At 34.8% G+C, this 22351-nt stretch overlaps 1 protein-coding gene across 1 annotated transcript in view; it reads left to right on the forward strand.

The window, feature by feature from the left end:
• Positions 1-22351, forward strand: part of LOC103100465 (androgen-dependent TFPI-regulating protein-like) — a 155796-nt gene that overhangs the window by 129000 nt on the left and 4445 nt on the right. Inside the window, exons 4-7 of the mRNA XM_056817270.1 lie at positions 503-646; positions 1353-1454; positions 7278-7393; positions 16036-16187. Coding sequence (XP_056673248.1) covers positions 503-646; positions 1353-1454; positions 7278-7393; positions 16036-16187 — 514 coding nt within the window. The remainder of the gene's footprint in view (positions 1-502; positions 647-1352; positions 1455-7277; positions 7394-16035; positions 16188-22351) is intronic.

Here is a 22351-nt window from a genome sequence, read left to right on the forward strand (position 1 = left end):
CTTCATCTCTGCCTCTTAGCTTTTCTGGCTCCCTTCCAGACAACAGGATCCCATCTCCTGCAAGAGCCTTTCCCCCTGAGATCACCTTCTATTAGATAGATAGATAGATAGATAGATAGATAGATAGATAGATAGATAGATAGATAGATAGATAGATAATCTTGCTTATAGCTAATTATTTGTTATCTCTCCTATTAGAACGTGAGGTTCTTGAAGAGACTAATTTTGCTTTATATCCCCAGTGCTTAGCAGAGTGCCTAGATCATAGTAAGCACTTACTAAATTCTTGTTGGCTGACTGATCAAAAGCATAAAAAATTAAGAGTATAACTAAGTGTACTTACCTGGGTTATAAGACAGAAAACACAACTGTGTTGAAGAAAGAGTATTATAAGGAAATACAAAGCAATATGAAAATTAGTTATTCACTTTTTCATTGAAGTAAGCTCATTGACCTTTATTTTAGGAAAAAATGAAGCTAATTTCTAATGTATTTTTTTTAGATTCTTCAAATTGTGTTATTTGTAATCTGTGTCACTCATGATGTAATTTATATACGCAACCCTACTAGAAGGAAGGGACTACCTGTCCGTTTAGTGACTATTCGAGATTGGATGTTCTCAGTGCTTGTATTTCCCATTGGCACTGTAAGTATATTCATCTGAAATATTTGTAATCCTTTAAATAAGTTTCTAAAGGATTTCTCGATTATGAAAATAAAATACTATAAAACTTTATATGTAAAGCACTTTCATGTTATTTTATTTCACACTTATATAATACTTGAATATGTTCAAAATAATTTCATCATGACAACCCTGTGAAATAGGCAGAGTAGATATTACCATCCCTGTTGTGAAACTAAAGAAACTTGGGCTCAAAGAAGTTAGATGATTTACCCAAAGACACTTGTATATACATCACAACGTATTAGAAGAATGCTGGATTTGGAATTACACAGGCGAGGCTCAAATCCTGGTTCTGTTACTTATTACCTGTTTAAATTTGGATAAATCACTTAACCTCTCTGTTTTAATTTCCTCGTGTATAAAATATAATCAACAAAGTGAAGGAGTTGGACTAAATGATCTCTATGGTCCCTTATACCTCTCCATTTTTGATCTTATGATTTGCCCTCCAAAGGTTAGACACATCAGTGATGATTAGATACAAAATGACATTTTATGTGTATTCTGAGCATTTTTTCCTATATTTTACCTGAAAGTAAGCAAAAGAACAAGCATAATTTATTTTGTTTTCTTACCCTTTGTGGATTTGGGTCCTTGGAAAATGAAAAATGGTAAATTTGCATGGAAGGATTATCACATTTTTATAAGCAAAATTTTGTTTCAGTTTGTAGTTTTTACCTTCTGGATTCTCTATGCCTTTGACCGAAAATTTATATTTTTCCAAGAGTTAGATGGAACCTCTCCAAGTTGGGTCAATAATTTCATGGTAAGTAGCATTTTCCCAGAAATAGGATATAGCCCTCTATTTTCAGTTGATACCTTACCTTCTAAGGGAAAGGTTCTTAATCTGGTATTCTTGAACTTTTAAAAATCTTTTGATAATTTCATTTCATCAAAATTGCTTTCCTTTGTATTTCTAAGTATTTTAGGCATTTAAAAACCATTCTTATAAGGAATCCATAGGCTTTAAAAGACTGCAAAACAGGTCCCTGATACCAAAAAATGGTTAAGAACTCCCAATCTAAATCATGTGCAAATCTTGGCTTCATTTATTTTTATTTAAAAAATTGTAAGCTAGCTTATATAACTGCTTTTATTGTTATGGTTTTAAGTTAGGTTATATATTGTAAGCACTATAAAATGTGATATGTGGTAAAATTAGAAAAAGTATTTCCCTTATTGATTTCCAGTGGGGGGGGGAGAAATAAAATATAACTGAATTGACTTCAGGAGATGACTAATTGTTATTTCAAGACTAGTATAGACAGTAAACATTTAAGTGCCTACTATGTTCTAAGCACTGTACTAGAAATCTTTTGGGGGGCATTAAAATAAATATAAATCTGCCTCAAAAGAAATAATACAATACTCTTCATATTTCCTGTTAAAACTTCGTTAATAGATACTTGAAATAGCCCTGTTTTGAAGCAATTGAGTATATTTATATTGTTTTATAAGCCTGTTTTTCTGTCGATGAGTCATAGATGAAGATCAAACACAAACTAATATCTGCAGCAAAAAAAAAGTAATTAGTAAATACTATAATAATATAACCTCAAAGCAGAGACTCTGGATATACACAGACTAGGTTCAGTCCTAAAATCTTATCTCATCCTCCTCTCCTTCTGCCCTCCCCCACCATTTTGCCTGGAAACAGTAGAATTTGATTCATATTTAGGTTTGATAAAGGAAGGGAAATGCCCACAGTTCTTCCATTAGCATTACATCCCCTGTCCCTCACAACCTGAAAACCAACATATGTTACATTTCACCCCTCCCATATGATTATTTAATACTCTGAAAGGGGACTGAGGGCATCTAGGCTCTATGTCACTGGCTCTAGTCCTCAGTGATGATGTTCCCCCAATTTTCAGGGTCTCCTGTATCCCAGTTCCATTTAACCACTTAACAGAATGCTTTCACAAAAGAATATTTACTTCAAAAATATTAGAACATATATGGAAATGCCATTTGGGGGGGCATAATCTACCTTCCAATACCACCTCAATCTCTGTGGAGAAAAGAAGGATTAGGTTTATTAGCTCAGTTTATATAGAGAGTACAGTCCCACCAAGCTCCAGGCACCCAGGCTGGTTTCTTATAACTTTCCTACTGGAGCCAGCAACATCAACCCTAAAGTCCTGCCTCCAAGGTCAACATGACTCAAAATTAGAGTTCACAGACTCTGCCTATAAATTAAAAGGATAAATGAAACATAACAAAACAAAACCCTATACAGGTTTCTTAGGGCCACAGGACAAAAGATAGAAGGAGGAAAGTAGGCTTTCCCATCCACCCTCACCTTCGCTCCTTTCTGAATGTGGGGAAAAAATAATGTCCTGGTCTTGTAGTTTTTTACAGCCTGTTTTACTACACAGTCGGTGAAAAGAGACTACAACCACTCGAATGGCATCTAGCCTCTCCTATATGAGTACCTCCTTTCTAGATGATCTGGACATGTGAAAAGCCAGGTTACATTAACCATCAAGTTATCAAGTCAGACTTTATTTAACCTACATGAAAGCTCAAAGGACTTCTACCTGAATTTTTTAAGGCAATTCCTTTTCCTTCTCTGGTTGGCATTTATCATCTCCAAGGAGCTATAAAGTCTTCCAGATTTGTGCTGCTCTCCTGGGTAAATCTCCCTTCAAAAGGGAAAAGTAGAGTTGCTACAGGATTAAGCAATTTACTCTTATGGTGAGTCCACATTACCTAGGCTAGGGTCTATGTAGTCACTTAAATTTATGGTGCCACCATGTGATTGAGTACTTCCCAAACAGAGAAAGAACTTGATTGCTGGAGAGCTGACCTCCCTCAGACCTTCATCTGTGCATTCCACATACCTTTCAGCATCCAATAGCATTTTTCTTCTTGTCATAGCTCTATATCTTGTCACTCCTCAGTTCTGACTCCTATAAGCTCCTGGCTTGAACTAGGTCCTTAACTTGGTTCAGGATCTTCCCCATTGCTGTCTGGGGCCATGCTTTCCTGTAGAGGCGGTATGGATTGTACTTACCTCCATGCAGTGAAGAAATGAAGCTCTATCTGTGGGTGATCTATCTGCCCTCTGTTGTCCGACCTCTCTGGCTTTTCTATCTCTAGTAGTAGTAGTAGTCTCTCAGTAACCGAGGGTGACGATTGTCTTTGTGCGTTTTCATCTACGATAGATGAGTGTGCACAAAAACACTTGTGCGTGAAGGAGATTTAAGTGGAAAAGTCGATGCACAGAGACAGTCCCACTCTCTCGGCATTGGAAGCCTGGGTCCAGTGGCACGAAAAGTTGTTACACCTGGAGACTTCCTCAGCTGCATTGGATGGCCGTGTTGTCTTTTGTGCTCCAACACGCTCTAAGCACTCCACAGTGCTTTGCTGCGTCCCCATCTCAGCCATTGAATCTTCTTATTGGTTTCTTCCATCTGTGGCTACCCTCACAAGGGCCTGTCGAAGCCGTTGCCTGGGGTGTGGCCGCTGCCACATGCTAGCAGCTACTGGGAGTCACAAGTGAGAGCTGGGTGTCAGGTGGGGGTCAGAGGCTGGAGAGCTGCCCTAGAAGGGCATGACAAGCCTCCATACCAGAGATACTACTCCTCCCTAAGCACCCCATACACCCCAAATCCTATCTCTGGAGTATGCATATAGCCTCCTAGAGGCTATGCCCAAGAATATAGCTATATGAACTCTAGTCATGAGCTTCATCATCAATCATCAGGGAACAGGGCCCAGAAAGAGATTAGTTAAAAGAATTTACCTTCTCCAGGAGTTTTCCCACCTTGTTCAGGTTACAGTAAGGGAAGAAAGAACTCCTTCTGGGAACATTTGCTATAATAAAATTGTGTTCTTATTTATATTTGTTCCCAAAGCTAATTGCTGAAGATCACCTACTTGTATTATAGCTATTAATAAATGAAACTGTGAAAGTGTCACAAGGAACTTAAAATTTTATTAATCTTAAATTTAACCCTAGGGATGCAGGGTTAGAAACTATTTCAATGTACTTATATTCTTGATCCAAGCAAAAATCCTTAAAGTCTAGAGACAAGACTATGAAGCAGAAGCAGAATCAATTAATTTATTCATTCTTACTTTCTTTGAATATGAACCACTCTTGAAATAACCAATTCCATTCAGATAAAACAATACTAATCTGAATGAATAAGCAAGTGACTAGCTTTTCTTCCAAATATGTGTCTTCCATTAACCACTGTAACCCCTGTCTTAAGACACTTTAGTATGAGACTTTCCCCTAATTGATAATGATGAATGTCCTGCTCTGTGTGAAGGGGTAGAGGGAGTTGGGGAGGGACAGGAGAACTCTAGCCTTCACCATTCCCTTCTTTGACACATCATTCAAGTGCCCCTGGCTTCTATCTTAGAGAAGATGGAAGAGGCCAACCCCACTTCAAGTTACTGAAAGAAAAGGCTCTGGGAAGACATGAGAGGAGCTGGTAATCTTCATCATGCCCCTCTAGATACTTTGAGAAGTTTCCCCTTGGGTGAGATCATGGATGCTTTCATGATTGAACTGAGTTATCTCACTCATAATAGGAGTGCTCTTTCATTCTTCACACAATTTTAAAAATTGTTTGTTACTTATGGTGCTATATGTTTCATATACATTCCAATAATTTTATTAGTATGGTTCCTAAATCTGACTTCCTTAATACATTGTTCAAGATGGAAGAATGCATTATAGGTGAAAAGCAAAAAAAGTTCAGTCTTACTTAACAGGTATTTCTCACATATTTGCAGTCATTTTTACACATACTCTGTATTGTCTGGTGTATGTTCTTTTGTATACCTTCTCTTCTGTTTTGTTATGATTTGGATAAATTAGTTTCTTTGCTATTTTCTTTGTGTGTTCAGTGTGGAACTAGTATTAAGTGGGAAAATGGTCATACTTTGGATATAGAATTTGGAGTGTTCCTTCCCCACAAAAATTACAAAGTGACAGAGTGAAGTTAGCTTGAACTTAATCATACTTTATAGACCAACAATATTTATGGAAATATATAGATATACTTCTAGCCCAGTAACCCCTGTTTCTGAGGAGAACAGAGTGGTAAACTTTGGCCACAATCTTCTGCTTCTTCTCCTAGCAAGAATGAAAGCCTGCCTTGAAGAAGATAGGGGAAGAAGAGTCAAGAGATGCCAATTCTGCCTCCCCTTGAAGCATAATAGCAGATTCCTTCCCTACAGGTAGCACCTCAGTACCAATGTGGGGTACCCCTCTCTTATTGGTACACTGCATTTTAAAACTTTCCCAGTAATTACAAATCCACAGATTCATTCTCTTTTGCCATTTAATTTTTGTTTGCTTGGTTTTGAATCAGTTAGTTTATTAAATCTTAAAATTTGAAATTGTATTTGAGGGTGTCATATTACTTATACATCTTCTGAAATAAGTTCATAGCAAAATAAATAAAATCAGCATTCTTTTCTATTTACATTACATTTCATGAATTTTTGTTTTTCTGAGCAAATTGACCTAATGGTATTTCAGACACATGTATACATGTGTACATATATGTACATATATTCATATATGTATATTAATGTTGTGCTTGTTTTTCAAAGTCTATCTTTTTATAATCATCCTAAGGAATTTTTAAGTCTATAAGTATTCTAGCTAATGAATGAATAACTGTTTAATATTTGTTTTATTTGTTATTTTAAAGGAAATACATAAAATCAAATAATGATTTATAACATTTTATTTCTATCAATTCTATAGTATTAATAATCAAGGGTATTATTTTTGAAGATAGCTTGTTTTTTATTTTAATTCTTAAGAATTAAGATATGAATATCTTAACTCTTAAGAAATTTTTGAAGGACGAGCCTAAAATAAATTTTGTTTCTGAATTTTTCCAATGTTTATTTTATATCACCTTTTATTGAGTAGTGCTAGTTAAAAAAGAGTTTTTCTTTAAAATAAATGTTAAAATATAATTTCACACATATATCCTTTACTCCAAGGAGCATAGATACTTTAAACTGGGAGAAATAACTAGATTACTCTAAAGAGATTTTACTTGCTCACTTAGGTCTGCCCCTCTCCTCCACAAGCCTTCTTAAAAACCCAAAGAGCTGCACATATGATAATGCACAGCCACTAAACTTTAAAAATAAGAGTTCTTAGCTTTTTGTGTGTCACAGACCCCTTTGGTAATCTGATGAAACCTATGGACCCCTCCTAAGAATAATATTTTTCAATGTATATAATCAAATAGTAGGATTACAAAGGAAGCCCATTATAATGAAACGAGATGTGTATTCTGCTTCCCTTTGAGCCACACAAAATGGCAAGGTCCCTCACCATAAATGGTCCCTCACTATATACAGTATACCAAATTATCAAAATATTTTAAGAATAAGTTCTTTGAACCTGAATTAAGAGTCTAGGACTTAGAAGATATAAGCATAGAGCATCACATTCTCAGAGTTACTTTTTTACTAACTATATTTTTCAGAGAAAAATATTTGGAAAGTAGAGGAAAATAATAAGATTTTAAGCAATTAAAGTACATTAGATATGATCAAAGGTTTATGTCTGTATTTTTATACTTACATGCTTAATTTTTATTTTCAGCATACAACTATATTGCCATTACTTCTCATAGAGTTGATCATATGTCCCCATAAATATCCTAGTAGAAAGAAAGGAGTGCTGGGACTTACCATCTTTGCAACTATATACATTATATGGTAGGAATTTTTATTGTTTTCAAAAACAATCTGGACTGATGTTAAGATAGTTTGTGAGGTAAACCTAATGTGAAAATCAAATTATCTGTAACTTCATTCTTTATCTCCATACTATATTTCATTTGATTTGCCAGAAAGTCACTACATAATAGAGAAGTGAAGAAGTACTAATTAAATGCTTATTAAATTTCTTGGTAAGCATATTAAGGATAAATACTAATTATTAGGATATCTAAAGCCATTGTTTAAAAGCAAAAATTTATCACTTTTCTTTTAAAATGATTAGAAGAATCTATTGAAATAATACTTAACTGAAGAATAATATAATTTCACAGAGTTTTGCGAAAAACTGAAACAAGGGTTTGCTCTTTTTTGTTATATGAATGCCACAAAAGATACTTGATTTTATATTATATATAGATCTTTCCATTATACAAAATGATAAACAATTTCGTGAATTGTGGTAATCAAAAAATGCATCACATAAATGAATCAATCTGGAAATATAGATTAAAACTATACTGTGAAGAGATTTAAATGGCAAATGGGGGAAAGTGCATTCTATCCTAGGAGCAACAGGGAACAGCTATGGTTTTCTTTTGTTTTGTTTCTTTTAAACAGAAAACTGACATGATCAGAACTGTGCTTTAACAACACCATCTTGATCATGGAGTGGTGGAAGATGGATTGAAAAAGGGAGAGATTAGGAGGAGGTGGCTAAAAAGGGGCAGGAAAATCAATTATGAGCCTATTGTAACTGTCCAGAGAAGATGTGATGAGAGCATGAACCAGAGTAGTTGTGTGTGTAGAGAGGAGATGGATATGAGAAAAGTGAAAGAATTTAGCAAGACATGAGAGAGAAAGAATATTTGAGGATGAGTCCGGGGTTATAAATCTAGGAGTAAGAATAATAGGTAAGTGAGGACAAAATTAGAGGAAAAGCTAATTGAGTTCTATTCATACCTTCTTCCCTTAGAACCTGTGATGGTTTTATCTGAAATGATATATTATCTAGCTAATTACCTTCCTAGTTACCTACATTATATTATCCCTGAGAGGAAAAATAAGCTAACAAATTAATCCCTCATGCAAACTGATAGTGTCAAGTAAATAATTGTTCATCTAGACAAATGTCATATGCTAAAGTGTTTACTATATATGTGTACCTGACTATTTAGTCAGAAGTATTGTTATAAAGTAGCAAATTGATTTTTTAAGTTATAGGAGCTCATTATTTCAAGTTATTCTATAATTTTTAACACATAATACTATAAATATTATATTTGTTCTAAAGGCCTGTCAGATTATCTTTAAGAGTATACTTACATTTCCTATTTGTATACTATACTTTTAATAGTAATTGTAAGTAATAATAGGAAAAAAGAAAATGGTTACACTTTCTCTCGTGATTAAAATAATCACTTTTTTATAGATGATTAAAGAGTGTAAGCATCTTGCCTGTTTAGTTTAAAAACTAGGAATACTTCTATGTAGTATATGGATTTATTATCTTATATTGCTTTGATCTCCTTATTCCCCAAGATAATCAGACTGAGTGCATTAATAATAACTAGAATTTATATAGTGCTTTAAGATTTGAAGAGCACTTTGTGTATGTTATCTCACTTAATTCCTGCAATAGCCATGTGAAGCAAGTGCTATTATTCCCATTTTACAGACAAGGAAACTAAAGCACAGAGTTTAAATAACTTGCACAGGGTCACCAGCTAATAACTGAGGCAGAATTTGACTTTAGGTCTTCTTGACCCCAAGTTCACATCCTCTCCACTACCCCACCTAACTCTCTAGATAACAGATAGCATCGATAGAGTGTTTTAAGATTCACAAAGTACTTTACAAATATTATATTCCTTCTTTTTTCTTCACAACAATTCTGAAAGAAAGATGCTATTAGCAGTTCCGTTTTATAAAGAAATTCATTCAGAAGTCATATGCTATATAATTAGAATTAGAATAATTATCTCAATGTTATTTTACTATTCCAGAGGTGATAAAAACCACATTGTAATGATGCTGTTGGAAAGACAAGTACATGCTTTATATAAGCACAGCAATTATAAAATATATAGCACAGGCAATTATATATGTTATGCATTGTAGGATATGATTTAAACTCATAGAAGTGTAAAGCTAGCAAAGGTCCTTGGATATTGTCTAGTCTAGAACCTCTTCCTATTTTACAAAGGAGGAAGCTCAGAGCAGTGAGGTTAGGTAGCCTCAGGTCATAAAGTAAATTAGTGACAGTGCCAGGACTAACACTAAGAATAGAAATCTTATCTTACTAGGGCATATATCTAGGACATTACTGAGATTTCTCAAAACTTCTCAACCCTGGGGCAGCTAGGTGATTTCAGTAAGGAAGGACTGGAGAGGGGAGGTCCTGGGTTCAAATCTGGCCTGATATGCTTTAGCCATGTGACTCTTGGCAAGTCACTTCATCCCAGTTGGGTACCCATTAACATTCATTTCCCTTGAAATCCATATTTAGAATGGATTTTAAGATGGAAGATTGAGGTCCAAATAATGATGTTGCCAAAAGGAGTCTAGAAGGCTAAACTTTATGAAGAAAGTCTTAGGCAAAAATTTAAAGATATTAGGGACAGAGGTGACATTTTAGTCATAGCTACCAAATGTAGGAAAGAACTCTTGAATAGAAAAAGATTTGGGAAAGGAATTATTACTGAAACAATATAAAAGGATCTTGTTTCAAAGGCAGGTATATAAGACAGAAAAGAGAATCTCCAAAGATTTGTCAAAAGAGACAACTACTATACTAATGGGTAGATTTACATGTGCAGCATTGGGACCTCCAGAAAGAACCTAGAAAGCATTGTCAAAGTTTAGAAAGTCTTGAGCAAACAACAACAACAACAGTCCTGACTATTTTAAGAGCAATTGCTTTTTGAAGGTAAGATATACAAAAGAAAAAAGCAGATTTGGAAAGTTAACAACTAATTAAGAAGATGGATTAGAGAATGAGCTTTGAATTTCTGGACAAGCTTAAAATGACTGACCCTTGGCCAGCTAGGGAGAGCTTCCAACAAAGATCAACAGAATGTTTTTACTAGTAGCTTACAAATATAATCAAAAGGACTTTAAACTCAAAAATGTATAGAAGAGAGAGAAAACTGCCTATGAACTTCACCAAGCAAGGTAAAAAGTTAGGTGGTGTAGTAGTAAATAGGATTCTTGGAGTTAGGAAGACTTGATTTCAAATCATGCCTCAGACATTTACTAGCAGTGTATGAGCAAGTCACTTAACTTCACCTAGCCTCAGTTTTCTTACCAGTAAATGGGGATAATAATAGCACTTTAAAATGCCCTGCAAACCTTAATATGTCATATAAATTCTGGCTACTATTAGATACCATAGAATAGCTATAAATATCTAGAACAGTGATAGTGAACTTTTTTTAATTTTTTTTACAACCAACAGACTTTTAACTTTATTTTTTTTTCATTTGAATAAGTTTATTTAGTCAATTTAGAACATTATTCCTTGGTTGCAATAATCACATTATTTCCCTCCCACCCCTCCTCCCACTATTCCCACAGCCAACGTGCACTTTCATTGAGTATTACTTGTGTTCTTGATCAGAACCTATTTCCATGTTGTTGTTTACACTAGGATGTTCATTTAGAGTCTACATCCCCAACCACATCCCTTCAGCCCATGTATTCAAGCAGTTGTTTTTCTTCAGTGTTTTTACTCCCACAGTGTTTCCTCTAGGTGTGGATAGTGGTTTTTCTTCTAGATTCTCCTAGTTGTTCAGGATCACTGCATTGCCACTAATGGAGAAGTCCATTACCTTCAATTGTACCACAGTGTATCAGTCTCTGTATACATTGTTTTCTTGGTTCTGCTCCTCTCACTCTGTATCAATTCCTGGAGGTTGTTCCAGTCTCCATGGAATTCCTCCAGTTTATTATTCCTTTGAGCATAATAGTATTCCATCACCAACATATACCACAATTTGTTCAGCCATTCCCCAATTAATGGGCATCCCCTCATTTTCCAGTTTTTTGCCACCACAAAGAGCACAGCTATGAATATTCTTGTACAAGTCTTTTTCCTTATTATCTCTATGTGGTACAAACCCAGCAGTGCTATGGCTGGATCAAAGGGCAGACAGTCTTTTATCGCCCTTTGGGCATAGTTCCGAATTGCCCTCCAGAATGGTTGGATCCATTCATAGCTCCACCAGCAATGAATTAATGCCCCAACTTTGCCACATTCTCTCCAGCATTCATTACTTTCCTTTGCTGTCATGTTAGCCAATCTGCTAGGTGTGAGGTAGTACCTCAGTTTTGTTTTGATTTGCATCTCTCTGATTATAAGAGATTTAGAACACTTTTTCATGTGCTTAGTAATAGTCTTGATTTCTTTAACTGAAAATTGCCTATTCATGTCCCTTGCCCATTTATCAATTGGAGAATGGCTTGATTTTTGTACAACTGGTTTAGCTCTTTATAAATTTGAGTAATTAGACCTTTGTCAGAGGTTTTTATAATGAAGATTCTTTCCCAATTTGTTGCTTCCCTTCTAATTTTGGATGCATTCGTTTTGTTTGTACAAAAACTTTTTAATTTGATGTAATCAAAATTATTGATTTTACATTTTGCGATTTTTTTCTAGCTCTTGCTTGGTTTTAAAATCTTTCCTTTCCCAAAGATCTGACAACTATACTATTCTGTGTTCACCTAATCTGCTTATAGTTTCCTTCGTTATACTCAGGTCATTCACCCATTCTGAGTTTATCTTGCTGTAGGGTGTGAGATGTTGATCCAAACCTAATCTCTCCCATACTGTCTTCCAATTTTCCCAGCAGTTTTTACCAAAAAATGGATTTTGGTCCCCAAAACTGGGATCTTTGGGTTTATCATAGACTGTCTTGCTGATGTCACTTACCCCAAGTCTATTCAACTGATCCTCCTTTCTATCTCTTAGCCAGTACCAAATTGTTTTGATAACCACTGCTTTATAGCATAGTTTGAGATCTGGGACTGCAAGTTCTTCTTCCTTTGCATTTTTTTTTTTCATGATTTCCCTGGATATCCTTGATCTTTTGTTCTTCCAAATGAACTTTGTTATGTTTTTTCTATTTCAGTAAAGAAGTTTTTTGGTAGTTCAATGGGTATGGCACTAAATAAGTAAATTAATTTGGGTAGGATTGTCATTTTTATTATGTTAGCTCATCCCACCCATGAGCAATCAATATTTTTCCAATTGTTTAGATCTAGTTTTAATTGTGTGGAGAATGTTTTGTAGTTGTGTTCATATAGTTCCTGTGTTTGTCTTGGCAGATAGATTCCTTAGTATTTTATATTGTCTAGGGTGATTTTGAATGGAATTTCTCTTTCTAATTCTTGCTGCTGAACTGGGTTGGAGATACATAGAAATGCTGATGACTTATGCGGGTTTATTTTGTATCCTGCAACTTTGCTAAAGTTGTTGATTATTTTGACTAGCTTTTTGGTTGATTCTCTAGGATTCTTTAAGGATAGTGAACTTTTTAGAGGGGTGGATGGTGTCCTCAGGCACACATGGAGAGGGGGAGGGGAGCAGCCTGCCTCCCGGGTCCCACCACCCCCAACCTCTGGCTTTTGAACTCTGGCGAATTCTGTGCTGGGATGACAGCAGGTGTGCTCAGTGAGGCTCTGAGTGCTCCCTCTAGCACACATGCCATAGATTCACCACCATGAACCTAGAAGCTACAATAGATAAAATCCATAAAAGCAATTGATAAAATGATATGACATCAAATCTCAGTCCCAAAATGTATAAAGTTTAGGCAACAAAGTAAGTTGAGGTCTTAATATAGAAGGCAAATTTGAACCCACAGGTATTTTTGAGACTGTGGATGAGATCAATGACTAAAATAACTCTGAATGATTTATTGTATTTAAAAGGCACAGGATAGTCTAAGGAGGTGGGAGGGTAGGGAGAAGAAAATGCAATATGATCCAAGATAGTCCCAAAGGACTCATGACAAAAATGTTATCTGCTTCCAGAGAAAGAACTGATGGAGTCTGAATCCAGATCAAACATATTATATATTACTTTCTTATTTTTTGTTGTTCAAATTTTCTTGCACTAAAGGATTAATATGTGTAGCATCTCATGAATATTACCATCTTGAAAGTATTGTTGATATTGTAACCTATGTGCTTATGTACCAGACTCGTGGTCATGTTACTTCTTGATTATTATATTTCCAAATCTTCAGACCAAAGGACAAAAGAATTCCTGAGCAGGACATTAGTTGCCACAGGGTCCTAGCTCCCACCCTCTCGGACCACATTCCATACCAGGTCATATGTTTGACTAACCTCCTCCTTTATGATCATGTGGTTGTCAATTGAGCCAATGTTAAATCCTATGCCATGTCACATGTTCATTAGCTACCTCCCACTCCACATTCTTGGATTCTTCAGTAAAAGTTTGGGAACACATGCAGACTGCTCTCTCAACACCATCAGCAGAGGAGCATGCTGGTGCCCATGTGTTTTAACTCTTTGTCTCTGAGTCTTTATTCCTTGGCTGTGTTCTCTCTCTCTCTATCCCCTTCACCCATTTTCTCTCAGTTTCCAATTCTTCTCAGGTGTCCACCCACGAAAAGATTAATAAGTAACTGCAGGCAGTTGCTTATGGGAATATGGGAAAATGTTTTATATGACTGCACATGTAAAATCTATATCAGATTGCTTACTATCTCAACAAAGGGGAAGGGATAGAGAAAAGGAGAATTTCAAAAATTCAAAATTTCAAAAAAATCCAAATTTTAAAAAATTGTTACATATGACTGGGGGAAAATTAAATATCAAAAAAGGGGGCAGGGAGGGAGAAAAGATTGAGAGGTATGGACTAAGCTATATTACAATCAGAAGGAATTGGAACTAATTGTGTGGCCATGTGTAAAGGGCACTAAAGGTTTGATAACATTGTGGAAGAGGAGTGCCCCAGGGATCAGTTTACTTGGATCATTGTATTGATAAGAGTATTTCACAGTAAATCCTCATTACAATATTGCTGTTTCTATGACAATGATCTTTTAGCTCTGCTCACTTTACTTTGCATCAGTTCATGTAGGTCTTCCCAGGTTTTTTGTTTGTCTTATAGGGACCACAAAAGTGCCACAAATATTTTGGTATATAAATTATACTAATATATAGCATTGTTGGAACTATGAATTGGCCTAACTATTCTGGAACAAAATATAAAGTCTTATGAGAAAAGCAATTAAGCTGCTCATATCCTTTTACTCAGTGATGCCACTAATTGGCATATACCCCATGGAGAACAATGACAGTTAGAAATGTCCCTTATATGGCAAGAATATTTATGGTACTTTTGTGGTCCCTAAAAAAACAATCGAAATAGAAAAGATACCCAATGATCTGGTAGTTACTAGACAAACTGGATTAGATAAATATGATGAAATATTTCACCATAAAAAATTATGAATATGAAGAATTCATAGAAATATGGATGTACTTGTAAGAATTGATACTGAGGAAAGTAAATAGAACCAGCATAATATATACAATAATTGCAATAATATAAATGAATGTAACACTAAAAAGCAGCTCAAACTGGATAAATTACAATGTCCAGTCTTGATCCCAGATAATAAATACCCATTTCCCCCTTCTTGATTGAGGGGAGGCTGGATCTGGTCTGTGGCATATCTTTTTGTTGTCAGATATGATCATTTGATCACTTTAAATAGTTTTTTCTTTGTCACAAGGCAATGAATGTGGGGTAAAAAAAATGCATCAGTAATTTGTAATGAAAAATGTCTAGAGAATATATGAATAGGAAAACTGGAGAAACATGAACTCAAAAACCTCAGTGAATCAATATTTATATTCAATCATCGTTCTACTGAAAGGATTCTATTTGGAAATTTTTTCTAAATAAAAAACAAAGACTTTTTAGAAATTTGCCATTTTCTGATGTAAAGAAGTAATGAGACTTCTTAAACAAAAAGTTACCTTCTGGTATCTTATAGCTTTCTTAAGACCACCATACATTGTAGCTTACCTTTATTTGAGACTTTTCCCTTTTTCAAGATTGAGTTCTTACTCTCTATTCTTATAATAATAACTTAATAGCTGGTGTACCCTGAGCAAATCACTCCATTTCTTTAAAAATGTAGTGTTTTGCCCAGCATCCCCAAGGTATTAAGTGTCTTGAGATGTTTCAAACTCAAGTTTTCCTGACTCCAACTTCACTGACTATGCATGTCACCATTTAGTTGCCTCTGTATTTCAGAGGATTTGAGGAAATAAAATGCTTTGTCCATAATCTTAAATCTTAACCAAAAGTGTGTCTGTGAACAGGAATTTGATTTCTGGAACACAGGTTAAACTACAGGAATGATAGGTACTTGGCCAAGAAATGAATACACTAAAGGGCTGGTAAAAATATGGTTAGTTCTAGCAAATATAACATGTTACAATTATTTATAAAAATTGGTGAGTCCCAATACTAACCAAATAAATGAGATTTCATGTGACTTACTAGTCCTGTGTGATAACTGAATACAAATTATAGTATAGGAAGGACAAAAGTATATAAATGTCTGGTAAAAATATCTATGTGATTTTGTTATTTCTAGGATACTCTGGATAAATTACACATCAGGAATTTGGGTATACCCACTTCTAGAAAACCTTAACAAAAGTGGATTGCTGGTGTTTTTTATATCTTGTTATTTTGGAATAATAGGCTTCTATTTCTTGGGAGCATGGCTGACAAAGTTGATATGGGGTAAGTAATGTAGCATGCTGTAAAAATCAGGTAAATGCAGCAGATAGCAAAGTTATACCTGGTAAATTTAGGTTCATCTATACAGATAATCCATATTAATTCAGGAAAAGTAAAATAGTGTGCCTCATTGGAGAAAGGGAGATCTAAAATATCTGGATTGCTGGTCTACAGGGAGAGTATAAACCACTATTATAATAGTATTTTAATTAAAATGTCCAAATACTCCCAAAATGACTATTCGAGACATAGCCCATCTAATGTGTAAAAAAGAATTATTCTTTCTATTTTTACTACATTAAAATGAATTGGACTACAAAGGAAATTGTGTAAGTCGCATTAAAGAGAGAGAGAGATCCCTTCTAGTAGGAGGTGGGAGAAGTGATGATGATTACAGGGAAAAACATTATAGATGACATTTATAATGGACTTTGAAAGAGATTATATTTATTTTGAATCCTAAAACATATTAAATGTAGACTGCATCTTCAACTATGGTGATCTAAGCAGTCCATAATTTACCAAAAAACTGCACTGTTTTATATTCTCAGGAACTTTCCTAAATTGTGTTAAAATAAATACTAATTTTTAAATATATAATTTCTATTATTTATTCACTTCTAATATATGCCTAGTTATAAAGAATGTATAATAATTTGTGTACATAAAACTTTTTTAGAAAGTTTAACTAAACTTTAAATATATATTCAAATAAAAACACTTACCTTCCATCTTAGAGTCAATACTGTGTATCAGTTTCCAAAGCAGAAGAGTGGTAAGGGCTAGGAAATGAGGGTTAAATGACTTGCCCAGGGTCACACAGCGAGGAAGTGTCTGAGGCCAGATTTGAAACCAGGACCTCCTGTCTCTAGGCCTGGCTCTCAATTCACCAAGCCACCTACCTGCCCCCAAAAAAATATTTTAAAGAGTTGCTAAATACCTGATTTCAATCTAGTATCATATAGTTATTTACAATCCAAACTTTTCCTTGAACTAGTTAGTGTTAATATGGATAGCATGTTTTTTTTAATTGTCTGGATTGAAATTTCTAAAAATTCAGTTTAATTCAACAAACATTTGTTGGCCCACTTTCCACATATAATAGCCTGAACTTTGCAAGCTGCTGAGGAAAATTCAGGAAAAAGTAAGACATAGCCCAAAATTCAAGGAGCTGATAATGAAGTAGGAGAGATCATATATATATACCCACAGATAAAATGAAACTGGACTGATAGCTGTATAAGAGATGGGAGCCATCAGAGATGGTAAGAGGAAGAGAGATCACTTCTGGAGGGAGAAGGTCAGAGGAAGCTTTGTTGAGGAGATAGTATTTAAACTGGATTTCTGAAGATAAGTACAATTTCTATAGATGAGGACCATATTCCAGCTTTGGGGAGTGTGAGCAAGGCATAGAGTTTTCAGAAAGCACTGACAGTATTTTGTAAATGATTGGATGATTGATGAGGTGGATACCACAAATGAGAGAAGTCAAATTTCTGAGCCCAGATGATGAGGCTGAGAGAATGTTGTTCCCATTTGTAAAAATAACAAAGTTAGGAAGAAAAATAGGCTTCGGGGAGAAGAAAATGAATTTGGTTTTGTACCTATTGAAATATTGATGAGACATCCATATTGAAATATCTTACTGGAACAGTAGTAAAATAGATCCTGACCAGGAGATAGATTGGAGCTGGACTTAGGAATCATCTTTCTTGGGGTGATTGAAGCCATAAGAGTAATTGAGATTACTAAGGAAAAGAATTTTGAGAGAGCAAGAAACTGAGGGCCATCGATAAAACCTTGGTTTTAAGAAGAATCTCACTAGTGCATGGCAAAATGTACCAAGAGTTCTTGCATAGTGTCAAAAATAAATGCTAATTTAGCACTGCAAAATAATAGACTGAAGCCTCATTTGGAAATAATCAGAAAAGATAATTTAATAATTCTTATTTCTATTTGCTAAACTGTGCTCTTTTGTACATCACTACTTCTTCCCAGAAATGCCTCAAAACATAATCAATTTCGCAATGAGACTTTTTATTTTCAAGTGCCAAGTATCATAATGAGTTAATGAGTCTTTTATTCTTAGAAGGTTGACCTGAAATTAAGAAAATTTCAGGAATTTCATGGAAATATGCAGTTGACATAAATTTAGAAATCTATAACTGAGAAAGATTTTGTATTTAGAAATCAGGTATACTTTGAGCTTCTTTTTGAGGTAGCATTGACATATCTTCCAAAGTATCAAGAAGGAAAAAAGTTAAATATTATTTTCATGTTCTACAGATTCAGAAAATCAAAGTAAGACAACTGAAAGAAGTAAGAAAGTAGAAGAAAACAAAAAGTTTAAAGTGCAGTTACGAGTATCTTGTACTTATTGACATAAACTCATTTTACATGATTATGTTTAGATAGACCCTCAACTTTCTCTTATTATGTACAATGGTTTAAAAGAGTTTATTAAAGTTTAAATATTAATTATCTAAAACACTTTGATTTTAGGATACTTTGGAATCAGTGCAAAAAATAAATTTTCATTTTGATTTTGAAGATATTCATTAGTCAGTTATAAATACAAGATGAGACTGCAAAGTAATATGAGATTTTATAAGCCACATATGGAAATTTATTTCATTATTTTATAAAAATGGTACTTCTGTGATAATTAGAACCTAAAATCATAGCAGAGTATATTTGTATAAGAGTATATATGGCATGACTTAAAATTTAAAATAGTAATTGTAAAAATTAAAGAAATAGCCATAAGGGACCTTTAAATCTCCAAAATTCTCCAGATTTCATAAATTATTTTTAAATGTTTGCATGAGTAACCTATTTCCTTCTGTGATCTTACTACAAATTGGAAATTTTTTACACCATCCCTGGACAGTTAGGCCCTCTGAGAATCTGATTTGAAAGGTCTTAGATTTGGGGTTTGGGTTTTTGTAGATTTCTCTTTAAATTCTCTTGGAATTTTTTCAGGACTTTTAATTTATTTTATTCAAAGTATTGAGTTATTTTTCTCCCTTCTTCACTGCCCAATTTTTCCAGGAGTCTTCATCTTTTCAATTTCCTTACCACTTATCCAATCCTCCATAAAATCTGGCTTCTGCCCCATTATTCTATTGAAATCCATTCAATGATTACCAATACATGAAGTGCAAGTATCTTTTGTTAATCCTAAATCTGCTTCACACCCTACAGCAGAGACCTCTTTGTAGCATTTAATACTTAATGTTGATTGCCAATCTTTTCTTCTTTTCCCTCTAGGTGAAACTTTCTCCTCCTTTGAATTTTTTAATACTACTGCCCTGTTTCACCAATTACTCTCACCATTATATCTATATTCTTAGTTGTTTCCTCTCCTTTTTCTTGCCCCAAGTATAACTTTGTTTTCTGTTGGCCCTAGGTTCTTCCTTTTCTGCAAACACTTCCTAAGAGATCTTAACTATTCTCATCCTTCCAGGTATCCCATTTATGTAGATGACTTAAACCTTCCTCTTCAACTTGGATTTCATACCTTTATTGTAGTCCTATTGCTAATACAAATATGTAATCTAGAATAAAGTGTTAATTAATCCATTTATTCCCTTACTTAGGGAAATGAATCTTTTCTTAAATTTAATAGATATCTAAAGCTGTAGGTGAAAACTTTAAATACCTCTGTTTGGCAAGGAAATCACATATGTAGTAATTATAAACATGAGCCTCTATGGAGACCTGAAAATTATGCATTATACCCACTTAAAAATATTTATTCATAACTATGAAGTGCTCTAAAATGAAGGCAAATTGCATTTTACCCTAAAGGTCATCTGTAGAGCATATTATATGTTCATACTTCTCTTAAAGTGAACTTTTCTGCTCTATCTCACTCAAAACTAGAAAAAGTAATTAGATCTTTAGAACATTCTTTTCCTTGAAGAAATGACAAACTTAAAATACATAGGAAAATGTATCAGTTCAGTGAACTTATCAGCTAGAGGTAATGAATGATGCAATACATGTTGCAGAACATTAAAAACTCTCAAATAATTATCTATTTAGGTCAGCGGTTCTCAACCTCTCAATTTGTAGTAATGAGAATACATAATGCATATCAGGTATTTATATTCCAAATCATAACTATAGCAAAATTACAGTTTTGAAGTAACCACCAAAATAATTTTTTGGTTTGGGGTCACTGCAACATGAGGAACTGTATTGCGGGGTCATGGCATTAGAAAGGTTGAGAAACACTGATTTAAGTAAATAAAAGTATTATTTCAGTCATTTCCAATAAATTTCAGTTCAGACTTACTCATAGTCATTTAGCCTTCTTTGTACAGTAGCAACTATACAGTGCGTACACCTGGGTTGTAAAATGAGTTTTGATGGTGATTATTATATATTAAAGTTACAATTTAATCTTTTGTTCTTCATAAAGAGTTTTTTCAACATACTAAAGAAATATAGAAAAATTTCTAGAAGGCATGGTCTGATGAGTACTTTTAGGTGAAAAGTAAATTAGGAACTTGAACAACTATATCCAAACCATCTTCATTGTAATGATGAACACCTAGAGCAGTGGTTCTCAACCACTTTCTAATGCCGTGATCCCGCAATACAGTTCCTCATGTTGCGATGACCCCAAACCAAAAAATTATTTTGGTGGCTACTTCAAAACTGTAATTTTGCTACAGTTATGATTCGGAATATAAATACCTGATATGCATTATGTATTCTCATTGCTACAAATCAAACATAATTTAAACATAATGATTAATCACAAAAACAATATTTAATTATATGTTGAGAAATATTAATCCAGCAGGAGGTAGCCTGAGCCCTGGGGTGGGAGGTAAGTCCTGCCTGGGGAGTGGGTCCACAGATGCTGCCTTCTTCTTCCTGTCATCTCCCTCCACTTGAGCTGAGGCTTCACTTTGCTGGGGTTACTCGGCTCTGTTATCTATTCCAGGAGTTATCCACTCCAGGACTCATTCTTAACCCCTCCAGAGCCAGCACCCGGGCGCTCTCTCTGGGTCTCTGTTTGATTCCGATCTCCAGGCAACAGGGTAAATCCATTGCCCCTAATAGGGGGAGGGCTGCTGATAAGTAACTAATATTAGTACAATGTGCGGGTAGCAGGGTCCCCGTTATTTCCAAGATCTTGCTGTAAAGTAGCACGATTTCTCAGCGGCTAAAGCCATTGGAAATTTGTATTTTCTGATGGCTTTAGGCAACCCCTGTGTTTTGGTCATTCAACCCCCACCAGGGTCGCAACCCACAGGTTGAGAACCACTGACCTAGAGGAGGTTTCCTAGTGGTTCATCAGAAGACCTGTTGCTGTGGACCTGCTGGAGCCTCAAATTTCTATAGCAATTTACAAGTTGGCAAAGTGCTTTCTTGTTCACCATTTTTATTAGAGACTTGGATAAAGATGCTGATTGCATGCTTACTTTTTGCAAGCCAACCTGGGAACTCTGAAGCTGAGGGTTCCTCCTGACTGGGTATGGCAACTTGGGTAAAATAATGATGAGTGGGAGACAACTTTTGTATTCAACCGGCAGCACAGGGTTTCACAGAGAAACTGCTCCACCTTGGCTGAGGCTTGGCTTTATTTTATACCCTCATGATCACATATCTACTTGGCACACAGTTTCGTTCTCAACATACATGTTTCAATAGAATATAACAACAGACACGAAGCCTAAGGAGATAGTCAACAAAACATTGTTACTAAGTGCAGGGTATAAGACGGTAGAATCATGACCCAGATATAGGTTGGGGAATTCAGAGCACAGATTTGCCAGAAGTTTTTATGCCTAGAAAAAGAAGGTCCTATCTAAGTGGATATATAAGAATCCTTCGGTTTAATTTTGTAATATTCGGGGGGGACAGAGTGGGACATCTGTATTAACCTTACAAGCATATTGCTCTCATCTATTTTTCTTGGGACTAAGTAAGACTAATAATAATAGTAATTTCAATAATAAGGGATGTTAATAAGTAAAGGCACTTAGGGAGCTTCAGTGGGTATTTCCATCCTTCCTGTGTGACTTCCACGTGTGACTGTGTCAAACATAGTGGTCTTTGGATGGCTCCCTGCACTTACTAAGTCTAAAGTCTACACAAAGTTGGGAGAGTTAACATTTGGATGATGGAATAAGGATACAATGAGGTATCAA

Source organism: Monodelphis domestica, chromosome 1 (genome assembly GCF_027887165.1).
Source record: "Monodelphis domestica isolate mMonDom1 chromosome 1, mMonDom1.pri, whole genome shotgun sequence".
Taxonomy (NCBI): domain Eukaryota; kingdom Metazoa; phylum Chordata; class Mammalia; order Didelphimorphia; family Didelphidae; genus Monodelphis; species Monodelphis domestica.